The sequence below is a fragment of the Xenopus laevis genome, chromosome 8L, assembly GCF_017654675.1.
Source record: "Xenopus laevis strain J_2021 chromosome 8L, Xenopus_laevis_v10.1, whole genome shotgun sequence".
NCBI lineage: Eukaryota > Metazoa > Chordata > Amphibia > Anura > Pipidae > Xenopus > Xenopus laevis.
Genome location: NC_054385.1, coordinates 11233766 through 11258581, shown reverse-complemented (window position 1 = coordinate 11258581; position 24816 = coordinate 11233766). Strand labels below are relative to the sequence as shown.

Sequence of the window (24816 nt, the reverse complement as noted above, 5' to 3'; positions counted from 1 at the left end):
TTCCTTCATCAATCCTTCTCCTATTCAAATGCCAGTCTCCTATCCAAATCAACACACTGTAGCTAGGGTAATTTGGGGCCTAGCAACTAAATTGCTGAAATTGCAGACTGGAGAGCTGCTAAATAATTAAAAAACGCATTTAAGAATGTCATACAAAGAAGTTGTCTGTGGAGCCCTGTGGTTGGGTCGATACCATAAAAATGTCTGAGGACCCCCCAAAGGACAGCCCTTCAGAAGACTTGGGATGGGATTGTGGGCATTGGTCGATATTACACTTTAATTGATATGGAGTCACTTATTAAGGGGAAGTGTATTCAGCTACTGTATGTGCTACGGTCACTGAAGGGAGAAGAGGTGTTTAGTGGCAGCAAGTGCTTCATTACCAAAAGCTTGATGGATGCGTGAATTGTTTGCACAACCCTTGTGCAAAGCTCGCGCCTTGTTTCAATGGTTGAAGGGGATAAACTTGTTTGCAGGCTGGTATTTGATAGAGCGGTATGTGAGGAGGGAGTGTGCTTGATAGAGAGGGGATAACCAAAGGTCCTGCAATGTAGTAAGGTTGAGGATGAATAAAGACAAACGATCATCAAGTTCAAACTTTTTGACTAAGGTGATGATCCACAAGAAGGTGGGAAACCCCACCTGAGCCCATTTGGGGTGATCTTTCATTCTCGCTCCAAGAGGCAAACATCAGTAACCTTGCATTTTATCACATTACAATCTTTTTTGAAGCCATCTATGGTATCGGTAAAACCAATGGCATGTACCTCCTCTTTCTGCCTGTCCCTAGTTCAGAGTCCTGGAGGAACCCTGGACCCCTTTCCTCGGTCATACTGCCTGCTCCCACGTATGAGTGTGCATGCACTCTTGGAGGTGGGGCAACCAGTCGAGCCTCAGAATGGAGTGCATTAAATTATAAGGGCTGTGACATAGGTCTCAATACTCTGCATTTTAATGCACAAGATGCTATAGTTGCAGCCAGATAGACAAGGGCCTATCTAGGGCAGAGAAAAGTTGCAGTGCACACTTGGCACCAGGCGGTGGTGGGTGGCCCATGCCCAGGTTGACTGTACTGGTGCAACCAATTGCATTGAGCTTTTAAGCAAACTCAGTAGTCATGAGACTCATGTGACCAACCTGATTCTAGTCTTAAGTTGCCTTCTCCTACCTATCAGCTGGACTGGGTGAAAAATGCCATCGGCTGAGTACTGAATCAGACTATGGATGCAGTTGGCAGATGCCCTTCATCTAATTAAGATCCAACTGAGATCCAAACTTTGTAATCATATTAAAAGGTCCACTCTTTACCTGTGGGACTTCCTTGCTTTATTTAAAGCCACTTACTTGCAAAAGAATATATGGCACTGCCCTTCAATAGCCAAGGAGCAATTCACCAGCTCTGGACATTGTCTGGACTGCTCATAGGAGACACGTAATAGCTCAAGCAGACATACCTAGCCTTCCTGTTATGTCATTATTGACAAGAACAGGTCTTACTTCCCCTTTAAGGAAACAAACTGCAGCAGTGGAGCGTAGAAAGTGAATATGCTCATTAGAAAGCCTCCAGCCTGCAATCATAAAACATTATTGCAAATACAGACTGGCCCTTAATAGCTGCTAATAATAAAGAAGAAAGGCCTGTTCCTCTGTCTCTATATCTTCCCATCAATTATTTTTGTATGCAGCAGATGAACCTGTATAAAGAACTTGTTTTTTCCATGACACAGATCAGAACATAACGGGTCATTTACTTTATTTCTTTGCTGGTTCCCATAGCTCAGGGCTGCCACTGAAACACTACCATAAACCCTGGCTGAGCCCTCAAATACCTCTTAAGATCCCAGATCCGCTATCCTTCGTTCCCTTTTAGACATTAAATGTATTAAATCTAATACTGATCAGCTGCCAGCCAATCACAAGCTCAGGACATAAATCAAACACAGAGGATGGAATTTGTGTTGCCTTCAGAAATTCTGAGATTGAATAAATTAACCTGTAAATCCTATTTTTGGTGTTAGAAATGGCAGTGCATGAATAGTATGAAGCTATTGGTTTTAAACAGACACAGCTGGGAATGGAATGTAGAGCACTCCTTTAATTGTCCTTAAATGTTGTCTAAATACGTCTTTATTGCGTGGCACAGTTTAATCTCAATCAATATCCAACAGCACAGATGCCAACTTCATTGTTTACGATATTCTCTGTTTTATTGCGTAATGAGAGGGGAATGGAGAATGTGTCTAGTGCTCGTCATTCATTTATTTCCCCTCTAATGGACAGTGAGGTTATTAAAGGGTAAATAACTCCTTCCTTAAGAATCCTCAAGGGTTCAGGATTTCGCACTGGTGAGAAAAATCAAGAACTTTTTAGAATTTTTTGATTCATCTGCCCTTCAGTCTCATTAAAGTGGGAGAAATGGGTGGGAATTAGGCAGCAGTGCATCCCTTTACCTGCAGATCCAGGGCCGGATTTACATGGTGGGTGCCCCTAGGCCCACTGGCGTTCGTCGCCCCTGTCCCCTCCCCTTTTTTCGTGCATATTTTCATCATCTGGACCAGAGCAACAGGGATTGTCGCATGGGAAATTTACTTCAGTGCATCGCCTGTGTTTTTGAACCAATGTGGGTGTAGTTGGGCAGCATGCCGCCCCCCTAAAATCCTGCCGCCCTAGGCCCGGGCCTAGGTGGCCTTTCCACAAATCCGGGCCTGTGCAGATCTACAGGCCAACTATTCATACCGGAACTTTGATAAGCTGGCAAACTGTCAAGTGACCCAGTCAATAGGTCTACTGTAGGAATGCAAGCCATTCCAGGCTCTCTCTGAGATATGAGCCCATTGTCATCATTGTGATTCACTTGTGCTAATTCCTGAGCCTAATGATTTAGTTGTATGGGTCCTCAGATTTCTGATGCTGCTGCATGAAAAAGAACAGTACCTTTTGTTCCAAGTCTGTAACAAGGGTACGAGTCAATAATTGGGGTATTGTAAATGGTCCAGTGTGAGGGTAATGAGTAAAAGGGTTAATGAACACTATATAGAGATCATTTACTGACACAGCACTATGTGCAAAGGGCAATAATTGGTTACAAATAACCGTATATATTTTTAACCTGCGGTTTTTTTCCCCAGAATTCCATTATCATTGCAGGTGCCCGTTAATATTGTGTATGTTCAGTTTGCCCAAATTGGAAGAAATTGGCGGCTGCTTGGTGGCATACAGATTGAAGCATTTTTGCATACATTGTGCCCATAAGAGCATGGATAGCTGGTCAATTGTAAAGGCCCCCATACACGGGCCTATAAAAGCTGCCGACAGACCGAATTGGCAGCTTATTGGCCCATGTGTGGGCCAACCGACGGGCATACCCGATCAATATCTGGCCGAAAGTCGGGCAGGTTTAAAAATCCCATTGGATCGCGGCCACATCTTTTCATTGATGCGGTCCCGCCTGTTTGGCCTCCATTCTGATCCGATCGTTGGGCCCTAGGGGCAGGGCTCATGATCGGCTCAGCCCGATATCGCCCACTTCAATGTGGACATATCGGGGAGAGATCCGCTTGTTTGGCGACATCCCCAAATGAGTGGATCTCCCTGTCTATGGCCACCTTAATTGGTCTTCATTTTTTTTTTCATTTCGTTTTTTAATTATTTGCCTTCTTTTTCTGACATTTTCCAGTTTTCAAATGGGGCTCACTGATACCATCTAAAAAAGCAAATGCTCTGTAGGGCTACAAATTTATTGTTAGTGCAACTTTTTATTGCTCGTCTTTCTATTCAGGCCTCTCCTATTAATAATCCTGTCTCATTTAAATCAATGCCTGATTGCTAGGCTAATTTGGACCCTAAAAATTTATTTAAACATCAGTTAAACCGAACAAAATCGTTGCAGCATTTTTTGCATACATTGTGCCCATAAGAGCATCCATAATTGGTCAATTCTAAGTAACTTTTTAACTAGTCTTCATTTTTTCCCCCCTTTTTTTTAATTATTCGCCTTCTTTTTCTGACACTTTCCAGTATTCAAATGGGGGTCACGGACCCCATCTAAAAACAAATTCTTTATAAAGCTACAAATGTATTGTTAGTGCTACTTGTTATCACTCCTCTTTCTATTCATATATCCTATTCATATTTCAGTCTCTTTTTCAAATAAATGCATGGTTGCTAGGGTAATTTGGATCCTAGCAAACTGCTGAATTTGCAAATTGGAGAGCTGCTGAATAAAAAGCTAAAAAATTAAGCGAAAACCACAAATAATAAAAAATGTAAAACCAATTGCAAATGCTTTCCAAATATCACTTTCTACATCATTTCATTTAAAGATGAACAACCCCTTTAAGTATTACTAGCTATTCAGATTTGTTCCTTATTAACAATATATGCATTTTCCCCACCAGTTTGCCTTAAAGTTATTCCCTTATGTTGAATTCAAGCTGTTGGTCTCATGAGGTTCCTGTAATTTGGCTCAATTTATTCTGGGATGTAGAATTCACTGTAGTTCCTGCCCTTAGGAATGGCTGCTTTCTACTTTCTACTAAGTGTGCTCTCCTGCCCCCGGGGTCTGCCATCTTTAGCCCTCTGGCAGGAGAACAGCACAGAACTTAATGAGAGTGACACACAATTCCCAGTAAGAGAAAGTACAGAGTGTATTATATCCCCATGCCAACAAATTCACCACTTTCTATTATACTAAACTTATTTTGGTTGACTGCCCATTAGTATGGAGGCAGGATGGTTGTTGTGTACAGGAGGTCATGCACAGCAGTTACACTGTGGATAAGGCCGCTGCTGCTGCAGAGCTTAATTAATAGTTCGGCGGTCTAATTCCCAAGCCGATTGATCTGCCTGTATGGGAAATTACTGCTCGCTAATGAGCCAAGATGCAAATCATATTTCTTGTAACTTAAAGGCCAAGTTCACATGTTCGGTCCATTAGGGATTTCAACAGAAACATTACTAATAACCACAGGGAGAAGGAACTACTCTGTGGTTATATTCTGGGTGAGATCTGGGTGGATTCCTGGTGACGTGTCGTGTGCCAGTTTTTTGCGTCTACCTTAAATTAGGTTAAAGGAACACAGGGGTTTTTTGACCACTTCTGGCATTTGGCAGAGATCTATAAGAAGTCAAAACCTTTCTGTCTGCCTGTCACCACTTTTAATAGTAATGAACAAACATCCAAACAAGGAATGCTCTGGGCACACATCAACTATATAATCATACTGCATCTAAGGGATATACAAATAAATACAAATATACAGGGAAGAAATGTTCTGGGTACACAATAAGCTATACCCTCATACTGTACTGTCTAAGGGAATCAATATGGCACCTCCTCCCATATGTATAAATACAAATATACAGAGAAGGAATGTTCTGGGCACACAATAAGCTATACCCTCATACTGTACTGTCTAAGGGAATCAATATGGCACCTCCTCCCATATGTATAAATACAAATATACAGGGAAGGAATGTTATGGGCACACAATAAGCTATACCATCATACTGTACTGTCTAAGGGAATCAATATGGCACCTCCTCCCATATGTATAAATACAAATATACAGAGAAGGAATGTTCTGGGCACACAATAAGCTATACCATCATACTGGACTGTCTAAGGGAATCAATATGGCACCTCCTCCCATATGTATAAATACAAATATACAGAGAAGGAATGTTCTGGGCACACAATAAGCTATACCCTCATACTGTACTGTATAAGGTAAACAATCATCTCCCACCAGGCCGGGCAGGCAGAAGAGGCCTTCCTTGTCAGCTACCCATAGTCACGCATGTGTCCCCAGCGTGATTTCCATTCGCTTATGTGTCCCACTCATATGTATGAATACAGAGAAGGAATGTTCTGGGCACACAATAAGCTATACCCTCATACTGTACTGTCTAAGGGAAACAATCGGCTCCCAACAGGACCGGAACTATGGGTAGTCAGAAGAGGCCTTCCCTGTCGCCTACCCGTAGTCTGGCATATTTCCCCAGTGCGTTTTCCGTTCACCTATGTGTCCCACCCATATGTATGAATACAAATATACAGAGAAGGAATGTTCTGGGCACACAATAAGCTTCATACTATCCTGTCTAAGAGAAACCATAACGGGCACTCCCACACACGTATATACAAAGAAAGAATGTTCTGGACACACAATAACCAATACCATAGCATTTTTCTGCTTCAATGAAAATAATGGACGAGATGCATAACTTAAATATAGCCTTTATTTTCTGCCGTTTGTGTAGACTATGAAGTTTAGACCTGGCTGGTGGACATTCAGCTTATAGGAGAAGTAGCACCCTGGCTGGGGGGGGGGGGGGTTTCAACGCTGCTTCCCCCATTATAAATGGGAAGCCTTTGTGGTGCTTCTCTGGGTTCATTTAGCAGCCTTTGTATTTTAGGGAATGCTGGGAGCTGTAGTTCAGTCCTTTTTGGCCAATCAATAACTAGTTTCTGAGCACTAAACACATGGAAATCTTTCCCCAGTATCTTATCTTCATTTCCTTTTGTTCCCGCCTTATGTCCACACCTACTCAAGCCACCAATCACAGCTTCAGCTGTTTATTAACCCTTATTTCTCTTAGTTTTAACTTAAAAAAACCCAGATGTTTAAATAATTAAAAAAAAGAAAAAGTACAGAAGTTGCCATTTAAATTAAGAGAGAGATTTTGGTCTTTAGGGAGTGGAGAGAAGGGGTTAAGCATCTTCTGGCAAGTTCAAGCAGAGTCTAAATAAAGGGCCCTTTAACCACATATATTTGCTACGTGTAAAAATAACTTGCGGTATGTGTGTGTGTGTTCTCCCTTACTGTACGGCAGAATGTTTGGCCAAGTCATACCCTGCATGAATGCAGCTATGTGTTGTGATTGTTCATGTGCTAATCACTTAAAGGAATGCAGTCGGGGCCACATTCTGGCCCTAAAGGATGTTACACCCTTACGTCATGCTCAGCCTGTGCCTGTGGCTGCACCACAGATGCTTATTTTGACTCTTCATCGTTCTGACAAGGCATTCGGTTCATTCCTGCACCCGGGAAGAAGATTCCTTCTGAGTGATGGACTGGAACTTTGATCATTATCTAGAACTACAGAGCCTGGTAAGTGGCTGTATAAAGGATTGGTAGAGGTTGGGGTGTGTGGTTTAGTTGGTTTGGTTGATCTGGGGGCTCATGGTTGGATAGCTTAAAAGAAGCATGGAATGGTTGGAGATTTCTTGTGCTAATCCAATGGCCGGAGAGGTTTTTGTATTGCAAGAATCCATGACCTTTGATTATCCTGATGGCCTGGGTAACAGTTGAGGAAACAGAGGCTGGGGTAATGTCTGTATATAGGGAATGCCGAAATCAGTCTCTGATAAGACTAGTATTTGGGAAATGCTACCTCTGGGAAAAGGTAAACCTTAGGAGTTTATTTAATATCCTGTGTAAAACTAAATTTGCTGAAAAAAATCTGAGTAAAAAGCTGTGTAAAATAAATGGCAAATTTATCCTGCGTAAGTCAGAAAAAACCCGTAAAAATGTTATGCCGTTTTTTTTAACGTGGCGAAGCCTGGAGATGTGTGATGTATTATCCCGCTGTTTTTTTAACACATAATAAATACGCCCCTAGGTGTCTGCAGGAAGAGACATGGAATTAATTGCTTAAAGGGTTTTTTGTGTTGGTGATATTGAAAGAGGTCCACATGGATGCTGGGACGCAAACCCATGAAAGCAGGGCAGTACAAGTTGGTAGCTTTCAGAGATGGGAATATTTCACATCTCTTGTGGGAGGTTCTCCAAGTCGCTGGCATGGGCAGGCCCTGACTGGAAATCTGTGGGTTCTGGCGAATGCAAGAAGGGCTTCTGTCAGATGCCATAGAAAGTCGCTATTTAGTGGGCTGGTGGGAGGCTGTTTGGGCCTCTCTGTAATTGGAATGCCAGGGTCTGTTTTGACTCTCAGTCCAGACCTTGGCATGGGCCATGTAATGCTTACGACTTTTTATAATTTGGGAACAATGGTACCTATTAAAGGACACATCACATAAAAACTGTCCCCTCCCTCACGAAAGACGCAGGCCCACACACCAGCTCGGGAGAAACAGTAGTACAGGTCCGTTATCCAGAAAGCTCAGAATGATGGGAAGGCAGTCTCCCTATAGACTCAATTTTCATCAAATAAGCCAGATTTTTAAAAATTACTTCCTTTTTCTCTGTAGTAATAAAACAGTACCTTCTGCTTGGTCCAAACTAAGATATGATTTATCCTTCTTGGAAGCAAAACCAGCCTATTGATTCAAACCAATATACTGTATAATTCATCTTTGTTGGAAGCAATAACAGTTTATTAGGTTTACTTAATGTTTACAAGATTTTCTAGTAGACTTAAAATATGAAGATCCAAATTACGGAAAGATCCGTTAACCGGAAACCCCCAGGTCCCGAGCATTCTGGATAACAGGTCCCATACCTGTACATTTTGAAGAACAGCACCTTGCCCTGTGCACTGGATGGGAGCTCCTGAAGCGGGTGGTCATGCTTGGGTACATGCATGCACATAAAGAACAAGCGCCCCAGCTCACTCATTATACGTATGCATGTCACACACATGCACATAATAAACAGGCAGCTCATTAAGTGGGTTCGGGCCAGGGTGCATATCTTTTACATGTGTGTGCATGGGGTTCTTCCTTGTACTGCCGTTTCCTCCCACCCTCCAAAAACATACAGACAGGTAAATTAGCTCCTGATAAAACTTATCCTAGTGTGTGTGAATGTGATCGAGACCTTAGATTGTAAACTCCACTGGGGCAGAGACTGATGTAGATGGCATATAATCTCTACTAATGCTGTGCAATATGTGGGCACTAGTGATGTGCACCCGACCCTAACCCGCCCTCCCTCAGCCTGCGCCCGACTTCCGAGTTCCTTTTTATAGACCTGCGCCAACCCGCCCCACGGATGACGTCACAAAAGGGGCAGGGTGAGCAGGTGCTCGGCTATAAAGACAGAAGCCGGCATTTGAAGGTGGAGCTCAACCTGCATCTGCCTGACACCTGCAAAGAGAGAGTGCGAGGTTGGCCCGAACCCGCCCGACCCGCAGGTATCGGCCTGTCCCGCACGTATCGGCCCGTCCCGCACATCACTAGTGGCTACTGTATAAATAAAGATCAAGTGAATGGGAAATTCAGGCCTGGACTGGAAATCTGTGAGTTCTGGCAAATGGGGCAGCTGTAACATGCCATAGACACCCACTTATTTAGTGAATAGGTTTGGGGCTGTTTGTGCCTCTGTTTACTTGAAATGCCTGGGCCTATTACGTAATCCGAGTCCAGACCCGCAGAATTCACTGGTATGAAGAGCACAACTGTGCCCTGCGTCCCAAAGTATCACAAGGAGTGGATGTTTGCCACCTTGTCACATGGGACAACGGGCACTGTTGATGGCACTGATGGAGTATGTGCCACGTGTACCATAGCCCTAAGGGTTTCTTCTTAATCAACTGAGAAAAAGCAGCACAAGAGCTGCAAGGGAATTTCAGAGATGCCTTTGTGCATTTTTGTATGGGTTTCCTAAGGGCTGCATTGTGACAGCCATGTGACTAGGGAAGTCTACAGTCAGTAGTCCATCTCCTATGCGACCAGCAAACCGCATGATTGATATTTGATGTTTGCCATTTTAAATATGCTTATGTCTTCCTCGTCAGTTGTAAGCTCCTTGGGGTGAGAAAGGGGTGGTATACCTTTAAATTAACTTTTAGTATGTTATAGAATGGCCAATTCTAAGCAAATTTTCTATTGATACTCATTGTTTTGTTTTTTTTATAGTTTTCCAGCTTCAGATGGGGGTCACGGACCCCATCTAAAAAAAAAAAAAACAAACAAACTCTCTAAGGCTACAAATGTATTTGTTAATGCTATTTTGTATTACTCATCTTTCTACGCAGGCCCTCTCCTATTCATAATCTAGTCTCTTATTCATATCAATGCATGGTTACCGGGGTAAGTTGGACCTTAGCAACCAGATTACTGCTGAACAAAAAGCTAAATAACTCAAAAACCACAAATAAAAAAAAATTAAAACAAATTGTCTCAGAATATTACTGCCTACATCATAATAAAAGTTAACGCAAAGGTGAACAAACCCTTTAACCCCTGTTCATGTGGTATTATAAATACATCCATTTCCATGTTTGTGTCTACATCATTGGGAGATAACCTTTAAGTAGGGTTCATATTTACTAGTTAGTCATATCAGACTACCATTAGCTGTCAGAACCTTATCAGTGCAACCTAACCCCCATCACACATACACACACACCTCTCCCTCGTTTTTTCCGTAGCTCCATCAACCAAAAATTTAAGGACTGGGATCCTAATTATAAAGGCAGCAGACTTGAAACTTCAAGGGGGCTCAAATATAAAATTTCAATATATATTCGAAAAACAGGTCAGGCAATTGCAACCAATCAGCATTTTATTTTTGCATTACTTCCTTTGGGGGCATTTACAGACTTTTTTCCATCAGTGCATTAACCCACAGCAACCACCCAGGTTTTGCTCTCAATTTCTAATTTGCAGTAGACACCTCAAACAAAGTTGATTGGCTGCTGTGGGTTAATTCACTGGTAAAAATTGGACAGTGTTTGCAAATAAGCCCCTTTGTATTTTGTAGTACAGCTTTTTTCATATACAGGTATGGGACCTGTTAACCAGAATGCTCAGGACCTGGGGCTTTCTGGATAACAGATCTCTCCGTAATTTGGTTCTTCATACGTTAAGTCTACTAGAGAATCATGTAAACATTAAATAAACCTAATAGGCTGGTTTTGCTTCCAATAAGGATTAATTATATCTTAGTTTGGATCAAGTACAAGAAATTGTTTTTTTATTATTATTATTATTATTATTATTATTATTATTATTATTATTAAGAAAAAGGAAATCATTTTGAAAAATCTGAATCTTTTGGATAAAATGGAGTCTATGGGATACAGCCTTTCCATAATTCGGAGCTTTCTACATAACCGGTCTCATGTTTGAACTAAACCATAAAAAGGTGTATTTGTATTGCATTTTAAATCCAAAGATACAAAGGAAATCTATTATTGGTACACCTATTGCTCAATTTGGCGGCATATTACTGTTGTATGTAAATATAGCTCATAATATTTACCGATTGAAGTAAGGCTTGCGATAAAGGAGCGGGTCATGTGATGGGCAAAGGCGTTGTGTGGGTAAACGTCTCGTATGGGTGGGGAGACAATTGGGTTTTTGTTAAGTGTCTTAAAGCATGAAAAAGGATTTCGGATTTAAGGTCTTTTTTTTTTGTGGGGGGGTTGTGATTGGGAAGAAAAGGAATATGTTAGTGGTTCAGTTCCAGGACTTTGATTCCTGGCAAAAACACCTTGGCAAATTGCCAGCGACCCTCCTATATTGTATTTAGCTTTAATGGACCCAGTCACCATAAACATTCCCTGGATGAATTTTAGGGCTGGAAAAATAAATGTGTGGGGTTGCTGCTTTTTTCCCCAATAAGCTTTATTTTAGGGATAACAGCAACCTAAACTTGTAGGCAGCAGTCAACCCAAATCGACGTTGGTTAAGTTAGTACTCATTCATGTCTGGGGCAGTGCCCATGACTTTGGCACACACACACAACCAACAGCAACAAAAATGGTCCTTACTTTTTCAATGTGGGAATTCTGGATGGGGTAATGGCTGTGCTCTGTACTTTGGGGGCACTGGGTAAACTGTTCTTTGTACTTCATGGGCACTGGATAAGGGGCATGGCCTGAAATAACCTGTGCAGAGCAAGGTGAGAAGCCCTATTGCAGATGATGGAGCGTGGAGGAGAAGCAGAAGAAAAGACATTTCTACATTACAGAGAGAAACTGTCAGTTCACAATGCCGCTTTCATGGCGCTCCAAGCCTGAAAGGGTTTGATCAGGGTGACAGATCCGGGATGTTTCCATGTGCAGAGGCAGCTGAGAGTCACGTTTTTTGCTTCTCATGGATTCCATGAGCTGTCAGGGCCCAAAGCCGCCGTGACACATCCCTTGCACTTCAGACTGCTTATGTCTGGCAGCACAGACACGGGAGACCTGTACATCAATACTGTCCCCTGTGTGTGCCTAGATCTAACTACTCTGTGTAATGGGACCACTGCAGGCTTCTGGGAGTTCCTACCCCCCCCCCCTCTGGAATTAAAGGGCTTACAGTCATGCCATTTCTTTAATAAACCCTAGCAGAAATGAATAACCAGTGACAACTATTTGAATCCCTCGAGGTGGTGGAGCCACCCCCTCTGGCAGTTAAAGGGTTACCTCCTGGCTAGTAGCAGAGAAAGGTCAGGCAAGGGGGCTGTCTATATTAGGCAGGTACTGGCCCCTTCCCCCCCCCCCTTCTCACGCCACCTGCTGTTGCAGCTTATACTAGACATTGCAGGTCTCAGCTGGTGGAAGTGACAGTTAGAAGGGAGGCAGAGCCGGGGAACAGGAAGAGCCGGCAGAACACGGGGCCGACACACACACACATGGATGCAGGATGGTGGGACTACACACCTTTCTCACTAGCTGCCAATGCAGCTGTTACTTCTTCTGGCTCCTGCTGCGCCGCCTGGCTGCACGGTATAGTGACTTGTGCCCTCTGTGTAACCCCCTGCACTTCTCTGTTGTTACCTCCGTCACCTTATTACTCCTCTCCATTCACTTTCACCTTCTACTTTATGTCCTCCTTCCCTTTCCCAATCTTGTGCTTAGTTCTGATTTATTCCTCTGCTCCCCTGGCGTCCTGAAGGGCAGCTGTTCTACATTCTCCTGCTGAGCCTTGTAAACTTCCACTGGTGATCCACTTGCCTTTATTAATGAGAACCCAAATACCCTGGAGTGAGAGAGACTCTGCTCTGGGCATAATAAGTGCACTGAACTCATAGGGAAAGCTAAAGGCAAGAACAGGCTGAAAACAAAAGTGCAAAGTGCAGTTGATCCTCACTGTCACTAATCCGGGGGTATATTTAGATCCTAGTGCAAGGCGTGGGGGCTGCTGCTGCTTATGGTGCCTTCTTGGACCCAAGCTGGCACACTTGTCCCCACTGTGACCAGGGTAGTTTGCTTTGAAAAGTACAAGAATGTGTGTGTACATTTGATATCAGCTGAAGATTCATTGATGGGACACTATTCCAAGCTCAAATAACATTTTACAGATAACCTATATCATTATAAACTGCACTTAGTGATGTAATCAGTTCTAATCAGTGCTCATAGGCATGTCTTGTGTCACATGACTATATAATAATATAATAAATACCCCCTACTTTACATTATGAGGATGTTAGAAGTCATTTTAGAGTTACACAACCTTGTGTTTTATATGGTCATAGAACTTCTTGGTAACTTCTAACGTCCTTATGTTATACAACAGGGGTACATTGTTCCGTCTCTCTCCACTCCCCCTTGTACACCCTGTTCTATGTGCATATTTATATATCACTCATGTCACCATCAGTTTTCCAAGAAATAATGCACCCTTTATAAGAAATTAAATGTGTTATTTTATATTACCTGTGCTGCTCAGCCTGGAGCCCTCAGCAATATATTGGAATTGCCCTATAAATACTGTTTCTGTTTATTGTGTGTGTGTATGTGTGTGAATATATATATATATATATATATATATATATTATATATATATATATATATATATATATATATATATATATATATATATATATATATGTAGGTAAATATGTATGTATATGTGTGCAGTTATATTTGCTTACACGTGTGTGTGTGTTTATGTATGTGTATATATATATATATATATATATATATATATATATATATATATGTGTGTATATATATATGTGTGTATGTGCGTATATATATATAATATATGTGTGTGTATATATATGTGGTGTATATATATATGTGTATATATATATGTATGTGTATATATATCTATATATATATATATATATATATATATATATATATATATATATATATATATATATATATATATATATATATATATATGATTGTGTGTCTTGTGTTGGAATATATATATATATATATATATATATATATATATATATATATATATATATCATCTTGAAAAAGGTCCCAATGACGGGCGAAACGTTGGATTACCATATAATAATAAAGAAGTGAATTATTTGTACATTGGTGTGCCGGTTCCTTGATGTTTGTGGATATATATATATATATATATATATATATATATATATATATATATATATATATATATATATATATATATATATATATACACATACAATCACTACATTTCAAACCTTCCGTCGCTATGGTAATGGGTACTCTGAACCCTTCATGTCTATCCTTCCTCCTCCTTGTACTGGCTCCATGGCAACCCTATTCATCCCCATGGCAACTGCCTCCTCGACTGGTTGATGCTCTGCTGCTCCCTGACCCCCCCTTTCCCAGTGGGTGCATTTTAGGGCTGCAAAGTGCGGGGGATTCAGTTTCTCACTGGTTGGATGTACTTTTCTATTTGCCTCCATTTACACTGGGCTTATTCTCGTCAAAGCCTCAGGCTTTCATGTGGATTGTCACATGTACATGAACTTAATGATGCTCGGCTTGAGCTCAGTGCCAGTTAGCTGAAAACGGGCACATTTTAACCATCTATGGCACTGAATCATCATATTGTTGAGTTCTTATGTCACTGGAAAGTCCTCTAGACATTGTTAAACTGCAACCCTCGGTATCCCACAGACAGACAAAGCTAGTGAGGGGATGCTGAGAGTTGTCGTTTTGATATCATCTGTAGCTTGTATTTTAAACTCTGTTTCTTGGTATAAAAAAAAAATTCTAAATGCTGGAAATTACGTCTAAAAAAACAAAAATTTTTTTTTAATTTTTATATTGTTATTCAGCAGATCAGTCCCCTTTTCTTATATTTATAGGGGGGTGCATGTTGCCCTTTGGCCATATGATTTCATATCATCTTACAATTTGACAGCGTCAGTTCTTCCCTGTTCTATTACCATTGCCTACCCCACTACCTCCCTTTTCTATGGGCTCTCATGGACTGTTCCGCCCCCCTTTCTGACTGCTGTCACCACCACTGTGTTCAGTTCATTGGCGGCAGTGCCGCCGTTCTGTAAGGAGGGTAACATCTGTATCCCGGGCATCAGCACGGGGGTCACTGAGCGGGGAACATCCAGGGAAGCCAGGTTGAAGCCCTTTTATCACCAACAGAATGTGGTGCCTACACTGCGCTTCCGATCGGACGCACAGGATCCTGCAACATGGCCTCTGGTATGATAAATAGCTATATATTTATTTCATTCCTCTTAAATGCAAAGCCTTCCAACATACTGACAGATAATTGTGAAGGCTGTGCCTCTGCTTTGTGTTGTGGCCAGGTGACTGTATAATAGCTGGCAGCCTGTCACGTTATTTACACATTGCAAATTAATGGAGGTAGAGAATTAACCCATTGCAAAGCCTTTATTCTCTCAGGATGGTCATTTTACAAAATGTAGTATAAACCTATTCAAATAACAGTATCAGCCTCGCTTGTTTGTCTTATTGGGAGCCTATATGCTCTCATTTGTGTCTGGAACCTCAAAAAACAGTTGTAGCTTTTGTGGGCATTTGATAGACCTGCGGCTGTAGGGGCATGCTGGGCATTGTAGTTCTTTTGTTCCTCATGTTTCAGGGCATTCCTATACAGTCCTTGCTGGCAGCATATGAGTTAACTACCCACAGCTGTATCCAAACTCCCTCTTCCATTATTAATGCCAAGCCTGCAGGTTGCGCTGCCAAAACACACAATTTCAGCAGAAGGGAAAAAAAGGATTTGCATCCTCAGAGATATCTAAATGTTGCATTTCCCCAGCGCTGACCTTGTCTTGGTCTGCTTTCAGCTACTCAGTATTTTTAATATATTCGAGGTTATGGGGCATGCTGTGGGCATGAGATCTGGAATGCTTGGGACCTGGAGTTTACCAGATAAGGGGATACAAATTCCTTAGCAGTTGGGGTTCTGTGTTTGTGAGAAACTCTAATAGTTGGCTAATGGGGGGGGGGTAATACCCTCTTTGCAGCAGCTTAAAAAACTGCAGCACGCATGGGGGTAAAATTTTGCAAGGCATACTTCCCCTTTAATGAATTAGACAGGTTGATTAGGTGCCTACATTTGTTTGAAAATGTAGTGCTGAAACGGCACAATGATATGCCAATGTCTGGGGAGCCCAATCAAAATGTGTTAGTATCGATTGTCTTGCCAGTTGTCTTTGGAATGCCAATCCAGCGATGCTCAGTTTGGGCAGAGGCCGCCGCTGTAGGGATGCCAGGCATCAGATTGTGTTTTCCTTGCTGCTGGGTTTGTTTGGGTGCAATGAAGTAGGAGGCCCTGACATCCCTATGTGGGCCAGGAATATTCTGTAGCTACAGTGGGTCAGTCTGGTGGCTCATAAGTCCAATACTGTGCCATAATCAAGACTGCAACTTTGTTGCAAGATAAAATACACAGCTAATGAATAGAACCTTATCAAAGGCACAGTAAATTAAATTGCTCCAAAACTGCACGTTGCTTTCAGGTACATACAATTTAGACTCATGATTTTTTTTATGACCCCTGTGTAATGTTGCTGACCAGTTTGGTTGGGTTTTAGATGCATTTTAATCCTGAGCTGTAACCTTTCTTCCAGAGCTAACGAAGCAATTGGAGTTAAATATTTATCCAATTACGGCCCAAGAACAAGTACCGTAAAATCACCACCAGTTACATTGAAGATAAAGGTTAAATGATTTGAGACCTTTATAGGGGAATAATTACTCCTGCAGTTTGGATACTAAAGAAGAACCCTCCTCCCCTCCCAATCTTGTAGACAGTAATGAATACTATATGGCGCTGGTTTCATTCTGGGATAAAAATTATCATTAACTTTAAAAATGACCCTTTATTGGAGCTCCCTATAGATCTGATACTGTCCCAGTCTGTGTTTGAAATGTGGGGTGGGTTTGTCCTAAAGGTCCCTGTCAGAAGCACAGTAGTTGGGGGATAGCCAATCACAGCCCTGCAGTCATACAAGCAATGACAGGCTTCAGTTCCCTACCAGGTCCTCCTAGATATTGATTGGTTCCTATCCTAAGCTGAGTGCCTCTGGGACTCTTGCACAGTAGTGATGTGTGAAACCTGTGAGTTTGCCCACAAGTCAGTCAGGTTCTTGCCAACATCCACACATTCTTGGTGGCCTTACCATGCCCCAGTTCAGCCTCCAGTAGCCTGGTTACAGCCTGAAAAAACGGCCGCAGGATGTGGAATAGTAGGGTTTTGGGGGAAATTTTTGTAAACTTAATTAAATGTTTTCAAGCACATTACTTCTATGTTTAAAAGAGTATAATGCACTAGCACATTTTGTGTATTTTTACACAATATGTCCCCTTTAAAACACAACTAGCCCATATAACCATGCAGCTGCAGCACCATTGAAGTTGTAGGTTTCCATAATGATGCCCTCGCCCACATGACAGCAATAGAGTATAGTCCTGCACTGGGTTAGCATTTTATATTGTTCTTACTTTTTATTTTTAATGGTTCTTTGAAATTAGTCTTCCTATTCTGTCTCTTTTTGGCCTGCAGCTGACAATGCTGTATGGTTGCTGGGAACAAGTTCTCCAGAACCAGACTTGTGAGACTTTTAATTTTATTTTCCTTTTTTTTGTTAGTGGGTATCTCTACTATTCAGCTTTCATTCTGATTTCCCAATGGCCTCCTGGTTGCTAGGGTAATTAAACCCTAGCAACCAGTTAGCTGTTGAAATTCTGTACAAAAATAAATATATATGTAGAGAGAGAGAGATTAAAAGATAGATAGATGATAGTAGATAGATAGAAATATGGATAGATAAATAGCTAGATTAAAAAATAGATTAAAAATGGATGATAAATAGATTAATAGATGATACAAAATGGTTAAAAGATAGATGATACTAGATAGATGATAGTAGATTAAAATTATAGTAGATTAATAGATGATAGTAGATGATAGTAGATAGGTTAAAAGATAGATGATAGTAGATAGATGATAGTAGATTAAAATATATATAGATATATAGATAGATTAAAAGATAGATAGATATATATAGATTAAAAGATATATATATGGGGCGTGGCCTGACGCTGTACCTGTGCAGTCGCATGTGTTGAGAGCTCCCGAGACAGAGGCCTCCAAAGCCGAGATAATTGCGATATATTAAGATGACTAAACGTGGGAAACAGAAGGCGAAATCCCCTCGACAAGAAGCACCCTCTAAGAGCGGAATACCATCCTTCTTTACCGCCAAGGAGGGTAATGGCAGTCAGAAAGACCGCCAGCGGCGGCCATCTTGGGAAGCCGGCCTAGATGAGGAGGCGGCCCGGGAAAGCGGCAATTCTACCTCCACCTCCACGACACCTCGGCGCAACCCACAGCCGGATGACGGTGCAGTCTCCCCAACACACCACACGGCAAGTACTGTTGTTCCTCATACGCATATTGCTGAGGGTTCTCTGGAGTGGCAGCAGTGGCGACGGTGGGGAGTGGGGCAAGGCCCAAGAGTCGCAGGCCTCACAGTCAGAGTGCTGCGCGGCCCGACCCTCCGACTGCTCTGAGGCAGTGAATATTCACCAGTCGCAACCCCCACTTCATGGCTCCTATGCTTTGGCTGAGTCGCTAACTGGGGCCATTGGACCAAGACACGAGGGGGCGACCCTTAATGGCGGACGCTGTAATGGCACAATCACACCTGCCACCTACACCTGATGTTTATTCCGCGGATATGCAAGCCATTAGGAAGCCTTATTGGCAACCTCCCCACGAAAACTGATTTTACCATGCAGATGGCTCAGTTGGAACAATCTTTACGGGGTGAGATTACGACTATTAATAAACACATCCAACATTTGGGCGCTAAAGTAACAAGGCTTGAGGATCAACATGGGGAACACTCCAAGAAGGCGGAGTCCATGCAAGCAGTGATTGACGCCCAGTCACGGCAACTGCTCCAGTTACAGCAGCACCTAGATGACCAGGAAAACAGGAGCCGCCGGAACAATATCCGCATTAAGGGCTTGCCAGAAGCTACAGGGCCGGAGGACTTGCGTGTCTCCGTCCAGGACATTTTCAATAGTTTACTGGGTCGGCCAGACGGTACCCACCTGGAAATGGACCGTGTTCACCGGGAACTACGGCCTTTCAACCCGGAGGCTAAATATCCAAGGGATGTCATTTGCCGGGTCCATTTCTATGCGGAGAAGGAGATGATTATGCGGAAGGCGAATGATAAAGGTGAAATTGACTTTGATGGTGCCAAGCTCAAGTTGTTTTCTGACCTCTCCAAATACACGCTAAGGCAAAGGAGAGCGCTTCGCCCGTTGTTGCAGGCCATGCAAGACAAGGGTATCAAATACCGGTGGGGGCTTTCCATTCGCCTTAATTGCATCTGATAGAGGGCGTACGGCGGTGCTGCGATTCCCAGCGGACTTGGAGGATTTCACGAAAACGGCTCGGCTTACCCAAGATCTCAGTTCCGGATTGGAATCAACTTGCCTGGGACCCGCAGAGGAGACCACCCTGAAAGTTTGGAGCCTCCGACCTTGTCTGAGTCATCGACCCTTCTTTACAGCTCTACCCAGGACTGTAATATTGGCCAGGACTCCTGTTTGCCTATCCAGTGCCTTGGCCGACTCCCTCGTTGGGATACCTGTGTGACTGTACTAGTAATCGATGGCAGCTCTTCCACCGTGATCTGGGAGACGTGAGATATTAATGCTTATGCCTTTATATCTAACTTGTTAGTTTCTGTCTTTTCTCCCTCCACTTCTCTCCTTTTGTTTTGCTGTCTGCAACTTCATCTGCCTATCTCAATGCTCTGTATGTTAGATCTGAGAGAGGGTCCTGTTACTTCTGCTGTTACTAGGTCTGTGCCTACTATATGTGCCTACTATATGTGCCTTTTATAATTGCTACAAGTGGCCTGATGGTGGGTCTGCACGGGAGGCCTTAGACTGCCTCCATTTCTCTATATCCTTAATCATCCTGAGTGACAGTGCGTGTGCAGGGGCACCTCAGGCTCCCGAGTATTTGTGACTCTCAGATGCCTGTTAGCCTTCTCAGTAGCGATCCCCCACGGTGCTATGCCTGTTTCCTATTTTTCTAGTTAAAAACTTTTATTTAGAAAACAAAAAAAAAAAAAAAAACAAAAAAAAAGAAAAACAAAACAAAAAAAAAAAAAACAAAAAAAAAAAATGTTATTCCAGTTTGTACTTGGCGGCTTGGAGGCCCCTTTTCCTCTTACACACCCCTCTCTAGTGTGCTCTCCAGTCCGACATGGTACTGGCGCCCGACCTTGCTCCCCACACTAGGGAAAACATGGGCATGAGACCCGTGATCACAGTTGTGTACTTAGTTTTTTGTTTATTGTTTGTATGTGAAATCCCGATTCCCTTGACACAGTTCCAACTAACTCATCCCCCGAGTCTGAGGAGTTCATGCCCTGCAGTTTGGTTTTTGGTAATTTTGGATAATGGCTAATATTAGAATCTCCACTCTAAACTGCAGAGGCATGAACACTCCAGAGAAAAGGTCACAATTGCTATACGAAATGCATAAGTCTAAAACAGATATCCTACTTTTGCAGGAAACGCATTTTAAGGAAGGGCATAGGCCTGTGTTCACCAACAAATACTATACTACCTGGTTTTTTAGTGACAATCCTGATGCTAGGACAAAGGGAACAGCGATAGCTATACACCGTAACTGCACCCATCACCTGATTGATACCAAGAAAAGATGATTCGGGGCGTATACTTGCAGTAAAAATTGAGATACAGAAATCTGTTATAACCATAGTCAATTGTTACGCTCCGAATGTTCATCAGCCCCAATTCTTAGAGAAGTCGTTTCAATTTCTGTCCAATTTGATGGAGGGAGTTGTGGTTGTGGGGGGTGATCTGAACATAGCGCTGGAGCCCCTATTAGATGTATCCACTGGGAAATCGAGTATCCCCTACCGCCAACTGAAAAAAGCTAAAACTATGCTACATTCCCACCAATTAGTGGACAGTTGGAGGTTTCAACACCCGACCGTTAAGGATTATACCCATTATTCTATTCCACATAACCAATATAGTCGGATTGACTACCTTTCATCTCCCATCATGTCCTGGATTGGGTTAGAAACACGGAAATCGGGGCTCAGACTTGTTCAGATCACCACCCGGTCCATTTAGATCTGGATGTCCCTGACCTTCCCATACGTGCTTGGTCTTGGCGACTTAACGAATCCTTACTGGATGATGCCCCTTGTCTTGCTGAATTAAGAGAGGTAATTTCTAATTTTGATTCCGATCATAAAGAAGACCCTACCCCGTGTCTAACTAAATGGGAAACTCTGAAGTGTATGTTGCGGGGCTCGTTAATTAAACACGGAGCGAGACTTAAGAAGCAACGGGCTAAGGATATGCAGGAGTTAATCCTTAAAATTCAATCCTTGGAACGATCCCACAAACAATCTCTGTCCCTACAGGTATTTGGTGAGTTGACTAAGGCTCGTCAGGAATTACTAGCCCTCACTCAACAGCGATATAAGAAATTCATTGAACGGTGTAAGGGTCGGTTCTATGAGATTGGTAGTAAATGTGGGAGTTTACTAGCTAGACAGTTAAAGAGGAAACATTTGGCCACCTACATTCCTCATATTAACACTCCAGATGGCTCGACCACTCACCTCTCCTCGGAGGTGGCGGAGACCTTTAAGCAGTACTATCAGGCACTATACAACATCAATAACCCCGCCGCATCCAACATTTCCCCACAAATGTTGGATTATATCAAACACTCATCTCGCACAACGAATCACGACCCGTCCCTGCAGGAAGCATTAGCTCAGCCTTTTACAGCAGAGGAACTTAAGGCAGCCATTACCACAACTCCGAGTGGAAAGAGCCCGGGTCCCGATGGTTTCTCAGTGGGAATATACAAATCACTGGGTGGGAGTTTGGCCCCGGCAATGCTAGCAGCTTATAATTCTATCTCAGATCTCTCGCCTCCTTCCCCGGCATTCTTGGAGGCTACCATCACCTTGATTTTAAAACCGGGTAAAGACCCGAAGAATTGTACCAGCTATAGACCCATTTCGTTGTTGAACGTAGATACCAAATTGTACGCAAAAATTGCTGGGTAACAGAATTAAGCCGTTGTTGAATGATTTGATACACCCAGATCAGGTGGGTTTTGTGCCCGGGAGGGAGGCGAGAGATAATACCTTGAAGGTCTTCTCTCTTATACAGACTGTTCAAACGGGGAAATCCCGGTGCTCTTATTGTCACTAGATGCGGAGAAGGCCTTCGATAGGGTGAGTTGGGCCTTCCTTAAAGCGGCAATGCTGCAGGTGGGATGGGGTGAGCGGTTTATCTCTAAGGTAATGGCCCTTTATACTGTTCCCACTGCTAGGATTAGAGTTAACGGGATCCTGTCTGAACCGTTTAGTTTGGCGAATGGGACGCGTCAGGGGTGTCCCTTATCTCCATTGTTATACATTCTGGCGATGGAACACCTTTTGCAAGCAATTAGATCGAATCAGCTGATACTGGGGCCCACGATTGCGGGCCAGGAGGTCAAGACTGCCGCATTCGCAGATGACCTCTTAATATTTCTTAAATCTCCATTCCTATCCACTCCGCCCTTACTTGCGGAATTGGCTAATTTTGGGAAGTTCAGTAACTTTAAAGTAAATGTCACAAAATCTGAAGCTTTAGATATTTCGCTGACCCCGGGAGAAGCCAGGCGAATACAGGAGAACTTTCCGTTTTCCTGGCAGTCTCATTCGCTTAAATACTTAGGCATTCAAATCCCCACAGATCTGAGCCAGACGGCAACATTGAATTACACTACATTGTTAGCCCAATTGAAACAAGATATCAGTTCTTTGGGGGTTGTTGCATCTGTCATGGTTTGGAAGGATCAACGCAATAAAAATGGTTATTTTGCCAAAATACTTATATTACTTCCAGACCATACCTCATCCACCGCCCCCAGGGATGATCCAGAAGGTTAATACTGTTCTGATACGATTTGTTTGGGACAACAAATCGCCGAGATCAAAAAGGTCTATTCTATTTACCCACAAAAGGAAGGGAGGCTTGGGGCTTCCAGATTTGCATTCTTACTGCCAGGCGGCCAATTGCCAGCGTATAGTGGACTGCTTCCATCACACCACTTGTAAACTATGGGTAAAGCTTGAGCAAATCCAGATGAAGCAGCCCATAACAGCGCTCCCTTGGCTGAAAGTATCTGACAGACTTAATAGACAACTTCTCCCCCTAGTTACACAACTTACGCTCTCTGTGTGGGATAAATTATCCAGATCGATCGACATCTCCAGCAACCCGGGACCTATGACCCCGCTGATTGGTAATCCTAGTTTCCCTCCAGGTACTTTGAGTAAGGGGTTTTTACATAAACATGGGCGAGACACTTTGCCATTTACCTCGGTCAGAAGTTCCAATGGCATAGCCCCCCTTCACGATATTGTTGGTGAGCCAGGGAACTCTTTCTCCTTTCAATTTATGCATCACCAGTTAGTACATTGGTTCCAAACACACTCTGACAAGTTAAGTTATTAACGGATACAACGCCATTTGATGAGCTATGCCTAGCTAAGACCCCACCACAACATACCATCTCGCAGATTTACAATATCATTCGCAATCTGAAACAGTTACAATTACCTGGTTACACTACGAAATGGGCAGCTGATATCAAACGCAACATTACCGAGAAAGAGTGGGACGTAAGTTTTAAGCTAACACATACGATGGCAACAGCCTGTAAAGCGCAAGAGACGAATTACAAAATTTTGTCCCGATGGTATCGGTGCCCGGTGGTCCTTCATAAGATGTTCCCAAACTCCTCTAACAAATGTTGGAGGTGTAATTTACATTTAGGGGATATGCTGCATATGTGGTGGGAATGTCCTATGATTCGAACCTATTGGGTCGCTATTATAAAATGTATCTCTAAAGTAACGGCTATGGACCTCCCCATTGACCCTGGGATGGCACTTTTATCAATACCTCCTCCACAAACCATTATTGTGCGGAAGGCATTGGTTGCATTCGCCCTAACGGCGGCAAGATCAGTTATCCCCAGATATTGGAAACAAAGTGTTACCCCGCCCGTAGGGGACTGGATAAAGGAAACTAAATTCAATCATGCGCAATGAAGAATTGCTCTCCTATTCCAACAAAACTCAGGATAATTTTGTCTGTACATGGTCGACGTGGGTAGTCTTTAGGGAATCGCCTGATTATACTAATATGCTGGTCAGTTAATGGCATACTCTGTTCCTATGTCCCTCTACATATATGTCCCAGACAGTTCAGGGTGACCTTGTGACAACTCATAGGATGCTAAATACTCGGGTTTAGTATTCCCCCTCGTTTGCTGAGAGGGGAGTTAAAGGTTTAGCATGGGAACTGTGTCCCCCCCCCTTCCCCTTGTTATTGATGTATACCGTGCATGCATGTCTCTACTTTGAGGTTTGTGGTTAAAACTTTCTGTACTCATTGCCATGGACACTATAAATGTGACTGAATCTGCAATTCGATTACTACCTTGCAACGTGCAATAGTCCATGAATGTTTCTTCCAAGATATGTATGCATGTAACTCTTTTATATCAGTCATGTTGTTTATTATGTGTATTTTGTTTTTTAAAAAAACGAAAAATAAAGAATATATAAAAAAAAAAAGATATATATATAGATTAAAAGATAGATAGATATATAGATAGAT

The 24816-nt window shown here is 42.6% G+C and overlaps 1 protein-coding gene across 5 annotated transcripts in view; it reads left to right on the top strand.

The window, feature by feature from the left end:
- The window catches only part of iqsec2.L (IQ motif and Sec7 domain 2 L homeolog), a 117531-nt gene that overhangs the window by 61964 nt on the left and 30751 nt on the right, over nucleotides 1–24816 (top strand). Inside the window, exon 1 of one of the 5 annotated variants that reach the window (XM_041573161.1) lies at nucleotides 12481–12618. The exons of 3 other annotated variants lie outside the window; for them this stretch is intronic. In XM_041573161.1, the coding sequence (XP_041429095.1) occupies nucleotides 12536–12618 (83 nt within the window). In that variant the 5' untranslated portion in view covers nucleotides 12481–12535. Of the gene's footprint in view, nucleotides 1–12480; nucleotides 12619–15117; nucleotides 15292–24816 lie in introns of those variants that run through there. One more of the 5 variants, XM_041573162.1, reaches the window with a different exon arrangement.